The sequence below is a fragment of the Carassius gibelio genome, chromosome A16 (genome assembly GCF_023724105.1).
Source record: "Carassius gibelio isolate Cgi1373 ecotype wild population from Czech Republic chromosome A16, carGib1.2-hapl.c, whole genome shotgun sequence".
Lineage (NCBI taxonomy): Eukaryota > Metazoa > Chordata > Actinopteri > Cypriniformes > Cyprinidae > Carassius > Carassius gibelio.
The window spans coordinates 11,655,724-11,672,366 of NC_068386.1; the positions used below are offsets into that span (position 1 = coordinate 11,655,724).

The following is a 16,643-nucleotide window of genomic DNA, read 5'->3' on the forward strand; positions in this document are numbered from 1 at the left end:
GAGGGTTTTGCATAAAATTTGAGATATTCAGTAACATTTAAATGGACCAACAGAATGAAATGTATTCAATCTAAGAAAAAAAAGAGAACACATTTACAGGGAACTGCTTAACATAAATCTAATGTTTGAATGTAAGCCACTAAAAACTGGTTCTGGCACTGAACATAAAAATAAACTAATTTCTATCTGTCGAGTCAAGTCTGTCACATTTCTCTTCTAATGCTGTTTAACACAAGACAGTATAGAGTTACAAATTCTATTAGCACCGGAATCTGTGTGATGTAAGGGAGGTCTGTCTTACATTACCTCATTCTAGGATGTGAGGTCATACTGTAAGTAAAACAAACCTTATGTTCTGCTGTCACAAAGAGAACATTATAACTCTAATATTCTGTTCATGACGGGGTTGATTCAATACTGATATAAAGACAAGCTTGAACCTTGAATGATGCTGTTGAAATGTTTGGGTTCAAGTTTGGAGGTGTTCAGTTCCTCTGCATTACATCCAAAGGTCAGACATGATGGGAAATATCGACTTGAAATATAAAAATACAGCACATTCCTCCAGAAAGCAGAGAAGCAGTTCTGGGGTTATAAAAGTGTGTGTAATGAATTTACAAATTTGTGTATTTTTCTTCCCATCTCTCTAGTTCTGATTCATTTTTAAGCTGATCCAGATTGATGGAAAAGCATGGAGAAGCAGAGCATGGCCTTGTGGGTAGTTTAGTTCGGCATGGCCGCTCTTGCGCTCTGCAATCATGATGACAACAGGGCAAGAAGCTCTACTCACAAAGAGTGGCAATTTAGTTGAAAAGACGACAAGCCACTCCGTCAGAAGAGGAATTATTACAAACATTTCCACAATATGAGCTCAACTCAAAATTCAAGTGTCCCAGAATCGGTCAGGGGCCTGAAAACCAGATCTTCTTGTTGGCACACTGGAGCGAAGGTCCTCTTTGATGCTGGTTTCCACCATGTGCAGAATCAGGTGTGATTGAAGTGATTGGGTACATGGTAAAAATTCAACTAGAGGAGCACAGTCCTCATCAACAGTGTGTGTATGAGAGAGAGAGATTGATGTTGAAGCACCTGCTGACTTCTGGCCATTAACAGCCTTGCTGTGCTGGAGATTTTATCCAGAAGCAAAGCAGCAGCTAAGTGCACATCACTTCAGCACTAAAGAGAGGAAATGAGAAGTCTGAAAGGTTATGAATGAATGTGCATTTTTTGCTGGGTTAGTGTAATATTGTGAACAAATAACAATACAAAAAAATTTATGTTCCGAATGGATGTTCAGATAGTTTTCACTTTATGGAGGATCGTAAAAATAGGATATTGCTGATACCATTGCATATAGGATTCTGCAAGTCCATTTCTTACTAACTGTTCATTCAGTGACTCAACAGTGTATCTAGTGACTAATGATGAACCATTCAAATTTACCAGTTAGAAAGACTGAATAAACTCACTGAATGAATACAAACTCTGCATCTGCAGGAAATGCCAACAGATCAGATAATGTGTACTAACATTTCTTGCATTTTTACAGGGGCATGACCTCTTACTAAATGTTACTAAATGTTGTTTGGTTGACATTTATATGTCCCTGTGGGACTGATTTTTGAGTACATTTTATCCATTAAAAACACAGATACAGGTTTCTTGAGGTCCTCTTTGAGGAAGCATTAATCTGATGTCGAAGTCAAAGCACTGAGGAACATTTAACTGCAGAGACAATAACAAGCAAATTTTGTGATGCACTACTTAGTTACTATAAAACTGTATCTCCTGCTGTTGGCCAGTGAAAGTGCTCTGACATACTGAAATGTGGCACTCATAAAATTTGAATCTGAGTCCGAAACTACATTTAAAAATTAGATATAGCAGGTACATCATTGAGGTAATTCAATCATAGCCGAGGAAAGGAGGAAAATCAGTGATGACTTCATTCTCTAAATATTTAAGTTATCTCTAATCTTCTCCTTCACTCAGTCAGTCATGATATGTGTGATATTATACTGAATTAGTATAATGTTAGTTCACATGCAATTAATCCATATGCCTTGAGCAGCGCCTCTTGAAGCATTTCAATCTGAATCGCAGAAAGCATCACAAATCAAGCTCAGAGGACAAATGTGCTGTCACAGAGAGGTACAAGGCCACTCAATAAGACCTTTGCATTCACTCTTACTATTCCTTGTGGTAGAAGAAGCTTCTATTCTTCTATTAACACAAGGGGAGATGCCCAATTAAATGCAGACTGTTCTAGCAAAACAAGAGAATAAACCACTCACCTCTTCCATCATCCTGGATCTTGTGCAAGAGTTCGGAATAGTTAACAGGCCCTTTGTTCTCCTCGAACACCAGGTCCATGGTGGTGATGTTGTTCTCATGCATCTCTGTGTAAAGCCCCTCCAGGGCAAAGTAGCAGGCCCTTTCTCCCATTTTGGTATCACTAAACATCAGCAGGGTGTGTTGGTGCCACCCAAAATGCTTGTAGAGGTGGAGGGCATACTCGCCCAGTTTCTTATGTGTGGGGCCTGTGTTGGTGATGGAAGTGTACATGTCCATCTGCACGAAGGCTACAGCAGGGGCCCCTGCCGTGATCATGGGAAGGCCCCAATGAGCAGTGAACAGCCCAACGAGGGAGGAGGTATAGTCGCAGCCAGGCCCTATGAAGGCCCACGGGTTGTGTTCATACTTCAGGTCTACGGCCATGAGGGGGGCGATAGACTCTGAGCAGATACCGTTCCCATCCTCACTGTTTGCGAAGATGTGCCGGATGTGGTGCCGGGGCAGTAGGTTGGGATCGGCATTGACCTGAGCAATGGCGCGGTCCAGTGCAGGTCCCACACGAGGCCATGCCCAGGGGTAGGACGTATTGTGCTGAGGGAGTATGACAGCCAGTATGATGTCATTAGTGTGGTTGTGCACATGTCTGTGGGACCCTTGGTGTCTGCTGGGCTTGGTCCAGATCGGCAAGGTCCCACAGCACAGCTGGATCAAAAGCAGCAGAAATGATCTGCCTCCACCGAACCAGAGCAAGAGATTCATATCACTGCAGCTCAAGCTTCCAACTATTCAGGAAAACAAGACACACAAAGATTTATCTTATGAGAACCCATGTGTAAACATACAATACTTAGAGGCTATTTTTGTACTTAGACACACTTCAAATACAAGGAAAGGTTCTTAAGTATATCGAAAGTATTTTTGTTGTTTTACTAACCCATTCACTCTATATTTGGATCAGCCTTGTACCTCTGAGAAGAATTGTTATACCCTAGTATTGCAGTTAGTAGTTAATTTTCAGGGATGGAAGCATAACATGCAACCTGTCCAAGTTTGGGGTCAATGTGATTTTGCCAAGTAAGACATGTTCCTGGATCAGCATCTTCTGATGATCCTGGATCAACATTATTGTCCAAAAATATAGACTATAGATCCTAATTTCTTTCCTAAAATCAGTGGGAAATGATAGCTGATTAACAAGGGTGTAGAGGCACCTAACCCTTATAGTAAGCCTAAAACAGATATTTTCTGAAAAGTTATATCTCAACTCTGATTGGTTAATTGAAATGTTGTTCAATTATGTTGATCCAGGAACATGTTGTACTTGGTGAAATCACGCTTGCCCCAACTTTGGCTAATTTGGCTAGCTGCTACTAAGTTAAAGATAAGGTTTTGTTAAAATTTTAGTGGCTCAGGTGACTGGCTCCTAAAAAAAACTGCATGCTGAGAACTGAGCTATTATAAGCTAAGATGTGGCAACCAAGCAGCCATTGAGGTGAATGTGAATACTAAAAAAATAGCTGCACAGTAAAGTTCCATTGACAACAACAATTTGAACTATTTATTGATATGTTAATATTAATGTTTAAATATAATATTGTTTATGTGCAACAATAAATGTTCTAAAATCTTCTAAGAAAAAAAAACGTTATTCTGTGCTAATCCTGTTGAAACAGTGTTAATCACGCAACTATAGGCAATACAAGGAGCTAAAAAAAAAACTCTAAATATGACATGAGATATGAGAGATATGAGATATTTGAATGCATCCTGAATCACAGCTTAAAACATATATTATGCTTTTGTTTGTAGAGAACAGATTAAAATCATTCCCCATTGAAAATCAACTCTCAATGGGTTGAACAAATTAGGGAAAACACACTGGGGGAAAGAATATAATGCAAGTATAAATAATCATGCATTTTGGAAACCTTTAAATTTTTGATTATCACTTCAAAGGTCATGCTTCAAACTCCATGATATTTTGGCATAAATTCACTTGGTAGAAAGCTAGCCAAACTGTACAGTTTGAGCACTTATCTTTAAAAACTAAGAAACTAGGGTATAGGAAATAGTTTAAAAAATATATAAACTAAACATCAAACACAACAGAACTCCAAGTGTGTCCAAGCAGAATAGAAAACTCTCTTAAATACCTTTTATACATGGTGTCTTCTGGTCTTCTCAACATGAGCTGGTACAATCCTGTGATGGTTCACTCAACACAGCACAAATCACATCCCTGCCACTGTAAAACTCATGCCCACAGTCTGACTGTGTGTCACTCACAGTACCAAGAGCAGCAGTGATTTTCTCAAATACATTGACTCACAAAAAGCTCCACCTCATCTCCATGTCGAGCTGCATTCCCTGCCATGCTCCAGAGTTCTGAGGGTATGGATGCCTCTCAGCTGCAGTTACTGCCGGCAGGAAGAGAGAGAGAGAGAGAGAGAGAGAGAGAGAGGGAAGATCAGCCGTGATGTGTTTTAATGCATCCTCTCTTCTCTATTCCAGCAGGGTAAACACTTTGGTCTGAGAAGCATATTTCCAAATGTTTGAGCTATCAAACATCAACAGTGTAAACACTCCTCTAATTTCAAGTCAGAGGAAATCAATGGCATCAAAATCCATTAGCTTCTTCTGTGCACTGAATAACCATAGCTGAATATTACCTATAAGAATCAAGAGGACAAGGTTTGGCTTGTTAGTATGACCCTTTAATTTCCTGCGGGTAGTTAAATATGGGCAAACAGCTCTTTCTCCATTAGTGACTATTCAAAAGTGAACTAAACATTAATCACACTAATAATAACTTTATGAAAATAATCTCTCATGGTCACCAAGGCTCCACTTATTTAATCTAAATACTTTGTGAAATTGTGAAATATTACTCCAATAATAGTTCTGTTTTATCATCAAATATTTTACAATGTAATTATTTATGTGATAGCGAAGCTGAATTTTCAGCATCATCACTCCAGTCTTCAGTGTCACATGATCCTTGTTCTGATATTCTGATATGCGAACTTTGTTAGCAACTATGGTTTTGGGAAATGCACCCCTGGTGCTGCAGTTATTATTAATGCTCAATTACCAATGTTCCTATTATTTTTCAATGTTGGAAACAGTTTTTGCCTCTTAATATTTCTATGAAAACCATGAATTTTTTTTTTACCTGGAGTCTTTTCAGGAAAAATAAAAAAAATATAAATGTATTTACTGTCACTTTTGATGAATTCAACATGCCTTTGATTTTTTATAAAAAGTATTGGTAATAATCAGAAATATTTATTGAGCACCAAATTAGTATATTAAAATGATGTCTTTATATATATATACATATATATATATATATATATATATATATATATATATATATATATATATATATATATATATAACTTTTGACCTGTAGTATGACACAAATAATTCAGTAAAACAGATATTTTAACAGTACCCAATTATGATATTGTACGATTTGATTCAGTTGCCGAAAACAATTTTAAAATTTATTAATAAAGGCTAATATTGATTTTAAAATAGAATATTGTTCTTTCATTGTTTGTGCATAATACATTGATGTTCATTTATACAACCTGATATGTTGCAAATGTATTTTCAAACTGCATGTAGAAATGGACATGAGTATTTTGCCCCAGCGCAATAAATAATGTTACCAAAACCTTTTATTTTTACTAGACCATACTGTGCCTTAGGAAGTACAGGGCTGAAAGTGGTGGTGGAAATGGCCACAGCAGTGAGGTTACTTCACTGTTTTTTGCTGTGACTGTGTGAGAAGGAGGTCAGAGCGGGTTCCAGCTGCCCAGCAAGATGTGCCCCTATATAGGTCAGGACAAGCTCAATCTGCTCACCACACATTTGGAGATCACCCTCTACTAACCGTCTTCAGATGAGTGTTTGTGTGTAAGAAGCTGGTTTCTTTGGTTTCTTTAAGCTGGTGGTTTTTGTATGTTTGTGAGTTAATTTTTTTGAGCTTTCAGCCACCAGTGTTCCAGCACAACTCTGACATTTATATTCAAAGCAAGTTACAGTTTTTTTTAAACAAAATGTTAATGTAATAGTCAAAAGCACTGAGATATGATATACATGTCACAGATCTGAATGTCAATTATGGGTAATTCTAATAGACATTTTTCTTGTTGTATTACATTTAACATTGGAGTGCATAGATAAATGAATTAAAAGGGTGTATAATTCTTTATGGTAGTGTTTCTTAACCAGAAGTACATACTTTAGCAGGTTCAAGGGAAAGAAGAAAAAACATTAATCATGATTAATATTATGATTTTTCATTTCGTTCCTTTTTAAAGCAGGAATGCACTGAAATTAAAATTATTGTCAATAAATGTAATTATTATGAATGTTATGGCCAGTAACTGATAAATGGCTGATAAGAATATTCAATATTATTTTGTCTAAATAAATTCAAAACAGAAGTCTACAACGAAACCTGATAATTTTAAATGATACAAGTACATTAATCACATCATTATAAATGTTCAGTGTGAAAAATGGATGCTCATTTTGAGATTTGCAAAAGACCACATTTTTGAGTAATATTAAAATTTAATTATTTAAATCATTAGTGTTTTTAAAGATTAACTCAAATTAATCTTTAATTAAATATTCAAGTTAGATGCCAGCAAAGGTGATCTATATGAAAAAATAAATGTGGATAGATAAATAATTAGCCAATACTTTAATAATTAATATAAATTATAATATTTAATATTATACAAAATATTTATAATAAAGATAACATATATTGTAAAACAGAGTAACTTGGAAGGTAATAAATATGGTATTGATATAATGTGAATCCCTATTTTTAAGGGAAAAAAAATAATGGGATCAAGTTTTATTTTGGGGGTAACACTGTAAGAATACATGTGCTACCTGATTTTTTCCACCTATAGTATTGTTGTTGTTGTTTATAATAATAAAAGCTTCATATTCATCCGGAAGAAGGAGGCGGGAACCGGCGGACAATCAAATGAAACTTTAATAATTCCAAATAAACACAAAACAGCGCATCAGCCCCTCACGGACGACTGATGCACACAAATAAAAAGCAAAACATAAACTAAAGCCCAGGCCTGGTCCTCTCTCGTCCTTCACTGTCGTCGCTCCAGTTTTATTTCCTTCCATCTCCTACGTGGGACTCGAGACCGGCGGTGGGGCGCAGGTGTCGCTGATTTCCCAATCATTCCACCAGCCTCACTCCTCGTTCCCACGTCCCTTGGCCCCGCCCCACTCGTCACATTGTTTTTCTGTTTAAGGGATACTTTAAAAATATTCATGAGGAATATTTGTAATATTTAAAAAGAAACAATTCTAGACAACCTGGTCTCACAGAATTCCGTGAAATGTCCACGGGTCCTTAACTCAAAATCCGTGAAGCCATCACGGAATTGCCCCAAATTCCGTGACCCGGCCACGGATATTTCTCCAACGCAAGTCAATGAGACTGACCTCCCGTGATCCACACACGGATACCCGTTTCAATGACGGAGTACAGAACTCGCTGAACGGACGTGCTTTCTCATTTGGAAACGCAACATTTGAAGTATTTGTTTCTTTTCCAATATCAAATGCCATAATGACATTAACCAGACAGCTGTTGTAGTTACTGCATTGTCCTGTCATCATAAAAATTACGTTTGTTTCAGTTACAAAAGTCCCGTGATGGCACGGACCTCCACAACCTGACCTCACTCACTTGTTTAGGAACTTACAAGCTTTTCGTCGACACTGTTGCAATGGCATGTAATTAACTTGGCATTTTTTCTCGTCCTGTCATCATAAAATCCAGTTTGATGGCGTTTTACACACATTTTGGCTATAGTCAGAACTAAAATCTGTGATAGGAGCACGGAGTGAGTCTGTGCTGAGATCACGGATAACTCTAACGCAAGTCAATGACACTCATCTTCCGTGGTCCGTACACGGATCGTTTCAGTGATGGAGTACAGACCTCACTCAATGGACGTGCTATCTCATCTGGAAACGCAACATTTGAAGTATTTATTTTTTTCAACACCAAATACCATGACCAACCTGACTGTTATTGTAACTATTGCATTGTCCTGCCATCATACAGATTCACTTTGATTCTGTTAGCCTAACTAAAATCTGTGATACGAGCACGGAGTGAGTCTGTGCTTAGATCACGGATAACTCTAACGCAAGTCAATGACACTTCTTCCGTGGTCCACACACGGAAACCCAGTCTCACGGCAGTTCGTGATTTTGTCACGTAATTTAATCTATTTATTCGTGGCAGGCACACGTTTATTTCCTTATTTTCATGATTGCAGCACGTTTTTTTAAACTAATGCATTTCAATTGGAGGCATCTTTCGTGCATCAGCACAATATTTTCTGATTAATTATTATTATTATTTAATTTTTCACAGGACAACAGAAGAAACTCACTGAAACTTGAAAAAAAAATCGGAGCTTAACTTACTGTACAAAACTGAGCAACATACTGTATTGCTGGTGACAAAAACACATTAAAACTTTTTTAGCTGTAAAATGCGCAATGGTTCTTTTTTTACTTTTTCATTGATTTTTATTTTTTTCATAGGCCTAGATTTAATTTTTTATTATTACAGAATTCAATATCAAGTCCTTGACACATAACTGTAACACATTTTCACATTAAGAAACAATTTAGTTTAAATAAAAAGAACAAAAAATATCTAAAAATAAATAAATTATTTATTAGCGATAGGCCTACAGATTTATTTATTTTTTTAATTTATTTTTTATTTTTTTACTTTAGACTCTAAAGTTAAAAGTTTTTATTAAGGCTATTGTAAAGGCTTCTTAAAAATGATGTCGCTGATGAGCCTCTGATCGCTGTCAGATTCTGTGATATGAATGTCCGCTAATGGGTTTAGAATGAGCCCCGCTCGGCCTGTGTTCTGGCTTACTGTAATATTTCACCTGTAATAAGACCGAAATAATATAATTAAAATAAAGAAATGAATGAATACATGATAACATCTAAATAAATGTTGATAGATTTAGCGTTATAGTTTTAAAAATATTAATAAACAGCAAATCAACACAGAAAGACCTAAATAATAATAATACATAATTAATAGAGCTCGGGCGTAGACGTCATGGAATGGTGCATTGTGGGTAACGGCGGCCATTTTAGAGGCATCGCAAAGCAGGTTTGTAATAAGATAATAGCCAGTATCCAGAAAAAGTTATAGAACGTGACAAAAAAAGTTGCCTATACCTATACGGACAAACTTAATAATGAAGCCAAACAACGCTACTTAAAAAAAAAAAAGAGGTTGTAGGCGGAATCGATCCCTATGAACACATGAAAGTTTACCAAGCCTCAGTTTCCCTGATAATTTATCCTACCGGGTCTGTGGAGTGAGCGCTTACACCTCCGATCAATTTAAAAATGTCACTTTCACTTTTTAAAAAGTCACTGGAGGCTCACCTGCAGATCATAAATGGATCTGCAAATTAAACGTGGAGAAAACAATCTTTTTCACTAAGGAAATGTTAACATTAACCAAGCATCAGTGGTGACACACACACACACACACACTTATCAGATTCTGCGAGCTATGAAGCTTGTCTATGCGGGTTTGTTACACTTCAGGAGTAATTACTCACCTATCATACTTGCAAAAATCCACTGTTTTCCTCCGGTAGTTCTGTAATCCGGTATAATATTGACGAACATTCACCTCAGACACAACCCACCATTCACCAAAACAAGACGCTTAACTTCCTATTTTGAAGTTTGTTCCAGTTTTTTATTTTTTTTTAAACAAGTTGTTCAAATTTGTTAAATACAGTCAGCACAAAAATATCAAAAAGCAAATTAAGTTCAGGATTGGGTCAAAAGAAAATGTTTAAACAAAAAATACAGACACTAAACTGACTCCCTTACTGGCCAAAAACTAGAGAAAACGTAATGAGTTTGTGTGTGTGTATGTGAGAGAGAGAGAGAGAGACCATACACAACATGTCTCACCATAACTATGTATTATAATATTATCGAAGGTGATGGTTTCCCTCCGTACAGTGGCGACCCAAGCCATCTGACGCCTCTTGGTGATTTCAGACACCTTGTGTTTTTTTTCCAAGTAGGAAAATGTTGAAAACTAATATGATTCACGAGGCGTTTGCCCTGTCGATCATGAAACCGATTACAGCAGTTCACAATACAGCAATACTGAACCATTTTCCAAAAAATAATCAAAATTAATGACCAAATGACCAACGTTACCTAATGCCTACTATACAGTACATCTACTTCTGTACCGCGATTCCCACAATGCATTGCGACGTGACGCAACGATCCCGACCTCTATAAACAGCGCCGCCCCTCCCACTACGCGCATCACGCGCTGTGCGTCAACCCCAAAGCGTCAAAAACTGAAGCGTGGTCAAGCGCCTCTAGCGTCACTGACATGAGATGTTTATCGCTTTGAAATTATGGGGTGTGGTTTATGCATTTGATTTGCAAACTAAGCAATCATCGTGTCGATCGTCGCGTACCTTGCCGTGATCAAAGACGTGAGATAAGAAGCGCGACACTTTCGTCGCCCCCCTTCTCGCGTGGGAAGCTACGTGACGTCAAGCGCCTTGTCATTTTTAATATCTTTTTTTTTTTTTTTCATTTGTGTGTGTGATTTTGTCAAATGCCTTGAGTGTTGTAGTTAAGTGTTTTTTTTTTCCTTTTTTTTTTGTTGGGAGCAAAAAGAAAGAAAAACCTGCATGTTATAACAATTAGCTCCTCCAAATCCCCAAATATTTCATAATCTTCAGGATGCTGACGAAAATATGATGAGTAAAATTAAAATTAAACTGCAGTATATCTAATCAATGAACTTACAATGTTATTTAGAAGTGCACATGTAGAACAACAACCAGGAACAACCAATTCACAGCTTTCTTGTAAGCATCATATATAACTAATGGCACCAAGATAAGGACAGTATAAACCAAAAAGACAACATTTGTATAGGTTTAAGTGTTTTGTCCACCAGAAAACATAAATTGAAAAATGGCTTAATGCACTAATAGTTAAATCCAAAGGCCAAATTCGAAATTAACAATGGACCATGGGCCATGAGTAAACACTTCAATCATGTAATGTTTTAATAATTTAGTAGTTTAGAAATTATAATATTCTATAATATTCATATATAATTCATATATACACACATTACAATTTTTTTAATGATTTCTCCAAAGTATCATTCATAAAACACAAACACATCAAATAGTTAACTCTATTGTCACAGTATGAACTCAAATAACACACAATTATCCATAAGCAAGCATTCAGTTGCATCTCAGGAAATTATGAACAGGAGCACAGGTGACTGCTTTAAAAATGCATCCTAGCACTGGAGAGAGAGCTGAAAGAATCACACAGTGTAGTACAGTATAGTTACAGTACTTTATTACAATTACAGTGTTTTGAATTTATCTCACTAGTGTGCACTGGGCAGGGAGCTTGTCTGCACTGTAAATTATAATGAGTAAACCTTATTTTAAAAAAAGCATGCAAACCGATTGCCTTGAAAAAAAACAAGTAAAGTGAAATAAGAATAGTAATTTGTACTAACAAAGTTTTATTTCTAAGTGTTGTAAACGTGTAACTCAGAATTACTATTTTCAACAACTAAATTAAGTACATTATACTATGTACGTATTTCAAACAACTCATTTAAATTTAGCGAAATAAAGTAACATTTCCTGCAACTTGGAATTTCTAAGTTGTATTTACTTGAACAGAAATCTAGTTTTGACCAATTGCCTTTAAAAAAAAAAAAAGTTACCATTACTCTAGTAACTTAAATACTTCAAAAATCTATTACAAATTCATGACAACAATGTTCTATTCTTCACACACATAATTACCCTAAATCAAATGTAGTGACAGTTCAAAGTTAAAGATGATATATTTTTTTCAATGTAGTTTTAACTCGTATTACAAAAATTTTGAAACAAAGCAAAAACAATCTGCTTTTAGTTATGTTAAACAATGGAGGTAGCAGTACAATGATTTTAAATACGGCAATGAGTTGGCCACACAAGTTGCCAATGTTTTTTTTTTCTGTCCCAAGTCAAGCATCATATTGTAGGTTTTCTTCACAGTATCAGGGTAACCCACATGTAGTGATGCAAGCGTAGCACATGGTGGTCGGGAAGCAAATGTTGGAGGCAGACCCTGGAGACTATTCTTTGCAGTACTACCCTGAACAATGATGGCAGAAGACACTGGGTCAAGATTTGGAGAAGTACTTCATCGTCAGTGATAGTCAGCAAGCCAACAGATACTAGTGCCCAGACTGCATCAGCATCAGACACCTGTATAAAACCAAATAAAAACAATATTAGCATGGAAATGTGGATGATCAGTTTTCAGTGTTTTCTGTCTTGCCTACACTGCCATAACATTGGGTTAGTTCACCCAAACTTGAAATTCACATCATCATTTACTCACCCATGACTTTAAGTTATTTTCAGAACACAAATAAAGACATTTTCAGTGAAATAAATTTCTGTCCTTTAACTGAATGTCTATTTACCCAAAATATTAGACACTTGATCATATAGCAATTACGTCTCTTTCAAAGATTTGAGCCTCTTTTCCACTGTCAGGCCAAACCATTCTTAATTCTCAATGCTTAACCATTCCATTCTGTGCTAATACGGATATGGTTTAATTTTTCACTGTTGGGCTGTTAACAGAGCTCTTTTGAATGCAACATAAAGGTGACAGTCGTTGCCTTAGTAATGCAATAGTTAAGATATCGAACCTGATGTAAAAAGCACCCACGTTACGAAAGATTAAATATTACTTTTAATTTTAATATTACCTAATTATCTTAACTCAAATAGCATGTTGCCCAGCTGCAGAGAAACTGGTGGCTAGGCAAAAACAAATGACCAACCCTGAGCAGTGACTACCATCTAGGCTTTCTACAGCACGTTCAGTGTGTTCAGATAAGAGTTCTGGATCAAGAACAGTTCATCAGACCATGCCTAACAGAGTTCAAGTGGAAATATAACTGAAACTGCTCCTTACAATTCATTGAACAGTTTGGCCCAAAAAGTAGATTAATCGGCTCCATTCAAATGGATTGATTTGATGGTTTCTTGGGTGTCAGAGATTTGGGTTAAATGTCTTCATTCGTGTCAGGAAGATGCACAGTTTTTTATGGAATAGATTGACAGGAGGGAGATTAAATGGCACATTTTTCATTTTTGATTGAACTATGTATGTAATCAACATTAATCTTTATAAAGGTATCTCAGTAATATACCAGAAAATACACAGGCTTTTTTTTCTAAAATGGTGTTACTAACTATGAGAACTTACCAAGCAGGTTAGTTGTAGAAGTATCCGGGGTGATCATGAATTAAAACAGGTAGGCCTCAGATGGGTGTGTAGTTCTGTCAAATCTTTTCTAAGTGTCAATAAAGAAGTCATTGAAGTCAATAAGCGCTGTTTATTTTGAATATTATTAATAAATATAATAAAACTATTAAACATTTAAGGTAGCATCATACATTTTATGGGTTCTAGGATGTGAAGTGTCCTCTTAGATATGTGAAAAGAAACACAGTTACAAATACGGAAATATGGTTACAGGTATTCTGGAACTGCAATAAATTATTTGAAATTGCAAATAAAACATAGCACATGATTGAGTCAAAAACGGCTCTACTGCTGTTAAAATATCTCACCTTTATTATACTGAGACCGGTGATCACAAGACCGCTGCTCAGAGAAGACAGCTGACACAAGCTTTTTTCCTAAATATGACAAATAATTCTTCATATAAAATCAAGTTCCACTGATGTTGTGAATTGTAGAACAAGGACACATTCATTTCTTGATATTTGCATTTTTAACAATAGAAATACATTTTCTATACATCTCTATTTGAGGCATCAGTAATAAAACCAATTCAAAGGCAGCATTTCTTCTGTTACAGTACTCGGTGTTTTTAACACAGCAAAGAATTAATTACTGCAAAATAACGAGCTCATTCAGTTTAAACCTTTTAGTCTGGTTACGCAATGACTATGATTGTATTAAAATGATGAAAATACATTTGTAAACTGAAAAATGACTTTAACCTAAAAAGTGGCCAAAGCCTCACAGTGTTATAAAATTATAGAGGAAATTTTGCAAACGATTACTGTTAACAATTAATACTGTAAGTGGCACATAAAGATCATATTGACGACTTCTTGCATGTTCTTGAATTGTTTCTCGGAATTTACATGCTTTCATTTTTAACTAGTAAAACATTTTTCAATTTGAGAAATGAAATAAAAAAAAAGTCTTTAAAAGTTTTTACCTTTACCCAAATGTGCCACAAGTTGTGTATTTCTATAGTTTTTGTTTTAATAGCAGAATAGCAAAGATCGTTGCTCCCTGTTGCTAACAAGGAGCAAATGTTAGTCAGTTCAAATTAGCAGCACACAGAAAGATACATCCACACACTATTTTTTTTTTACTTACCTTATTATTATTGTGTAGAAGTAATCAATCATTCTTTGTCCAGAGGTGAAATGTAAACAGTCTTTCTACTTTTTAGTTTAAGCAAATTCGACGCAGCTTCAAAACTTTGCTTGCTGCGCATGCTCACCGTCCTTATTTCTTCTTCTGTTGTTTTGTTCCTGTTGCACATTAGCGCACTGCTGCCTCTCACTGGTGAATTAATGTCATCGGTTTTGTTGTAGCTACTTGAATATTTTAAGAAAGAATTACTCATTGCAGCATGTTGTTCTATTCGCCTTAAAATTAGCAAATTGTGTAACTTAATAAAACCTAGTAAGTATAACAACTAAGTAAAGATAACGTATTATATTTAAGGAAGCTAAACAATTGTAGTGTGTGTATTTGTACTGTAGGTTTTGTCATCTGAGGCCAAAGTTTGATATTGATAGATCATGTAAGGGTTTTTGACTGGAGAATTTGATTTTGACATAGAAGTTTGCACAAGTTTGTGGCCTAATGGTTAGAGACTTGGACTACTTACAAGAAGGTATCCGGTTCAAGTCTCGGTGCTGGCAGGAGTTGTAGGTGGGAGTGAGTGAATGAACAGCACTCTCGGCACTGAAACCCCAGTTGCTCCCCAGCGCTGGATCTGTACCAGCTCACTGCTCAGGGTGTGTGTTCACTTCTCACTGCTGTGTGTGTGCACTTGGATGGGTTAAATGCAGAGCACCAGTTCCGAGGATGGGTTACTTGGTAAATGTCAGGACTTTCACTTTCAAAAAGGCCTAATCCATATAATTTGGTGGACAAAATGTATATCACAGCTTTTAGTCTCAGGTTATGTCATCACATAGGGTCTAGGCTTTGATAATAAAATAAACTGCATGACATAGTTTTTTTTTTTTTTGCGCTCATTATAAATCACTTTTCAAGCAATATCACCTGAAAATCAATTTTAAATCATGTAAGTCTAATCAGTGACTAACATGGAGTGTCCAAATATATTCACAGTTACATCTTAAATAAAATAATACAATAGTAATATAGGCTAATTTTAATCTGAGCACATATGAACTGACACATCTCTAAAGAAAAAAAACGATCACTTTACATTAGACCTCATTTCTGAAAACTAGATAATTGTATGATCAGCAGATGTCTATTATTTTACAGTTCAGTTCATGTCATAAAGCGGCTTATTACAAGAGCAGTTTCTTGTAGGCTACTCTACATGTTCAAATTAATAGCCTATATATTGATAATTAATTAATACGTTTATATAATATTATTATATATTAATACGTTTAAACTGTTTTGACACATTTTCCTTTTCAAGTATTATGTCTATTAAAATAAGTCAGTACTATATAGCAGGGGCGGAGCCAGAAGATGTAAACATTCGGGGCTTAGCCCAAACCTAGGGGGCTGCAGGGGTGTACTCCGCAGGGGAGATTTTTTCCCCCCCATTTATGTCAGCTAAATGCACTATTTTTCAGGCTGTTTGAGATAACAGAATGCCTAAAAATCTATACACTATCTGGGAAAATGATGGTTACTCAGAAAAAAAAAAATATTCATCCAGTAGAGCCTACAAACTATTTTGTATTTAATTGTTCTCCAGCTATATTTCTCAATTAATCTATCTTCTTATCCCACTAATGTGCCGAGAACAGTTGTAAAACATGCCCTGAAATAACTTAGCATTTGATACATTGGGATATATTGCTTTTGAATCTCTCTCTGGCCGGTGAGGTTTGCTGTTACGAGTTCCTTTTAAAAAAATTGTTATGTCCATAATGTTAATTTCAGGCGGTTAGTCAGTGAGCTCG

At 35.9% G+C, this 16,643-nt stretch overlaps 1 protein-coding gene and 1 long non-coding RNA gene across 2 annotated transcripts in view; both read right to left on the reverse strand.

Moving 5' to 3' along the window:
• LOC128030617 (atrial natriuretic peptide receptor 1-like) overlaps positions 1-4,670 on the reverse strand; it is a 56,092-nt gene extending 51,422 nt beyond the window's left edge. Inside the window, exons 1-2 of the mRNA XM_052618389.1 lie at positions 4,449-4,670; positions 2,295-3,077 (exon numbers count right to left, since the gene is read on the reverse strand). Of these exons, the coding sequence (XP_052474349.1) occupies positions 2,295-3,054 (760 nt within the window). The 5' untranslated portion in view covers positions 3,055-3,077; positions 4,449-4,670. The remainder of the gene's footprint in view (positions 1-2,294; positions 3,078-4,448) is intronic.
• A 6,316-nt stretch (positions 4,671-10,986) lies between these two features.
• LOC128030618 (uncharacterized) lies at positions 10,987-15,142 on the reverse strand. The gene is made up of 5 exons (XR_008187929.1): positions 14,836-15,142; positions 14,052-14,120; positions 13,875-13,905; positions 13,684-13,771; positions 10,987-12,668 (listed from the first exon to the last, which is right to left on the reverse strand). It is a non-coding gene; the product is annotated as an uncharacterized LOC128030618 (long non-coding RNA).
• Between the last annotated feature and the right edge of the window lie 1,501 nt (positions 15,143-16,643).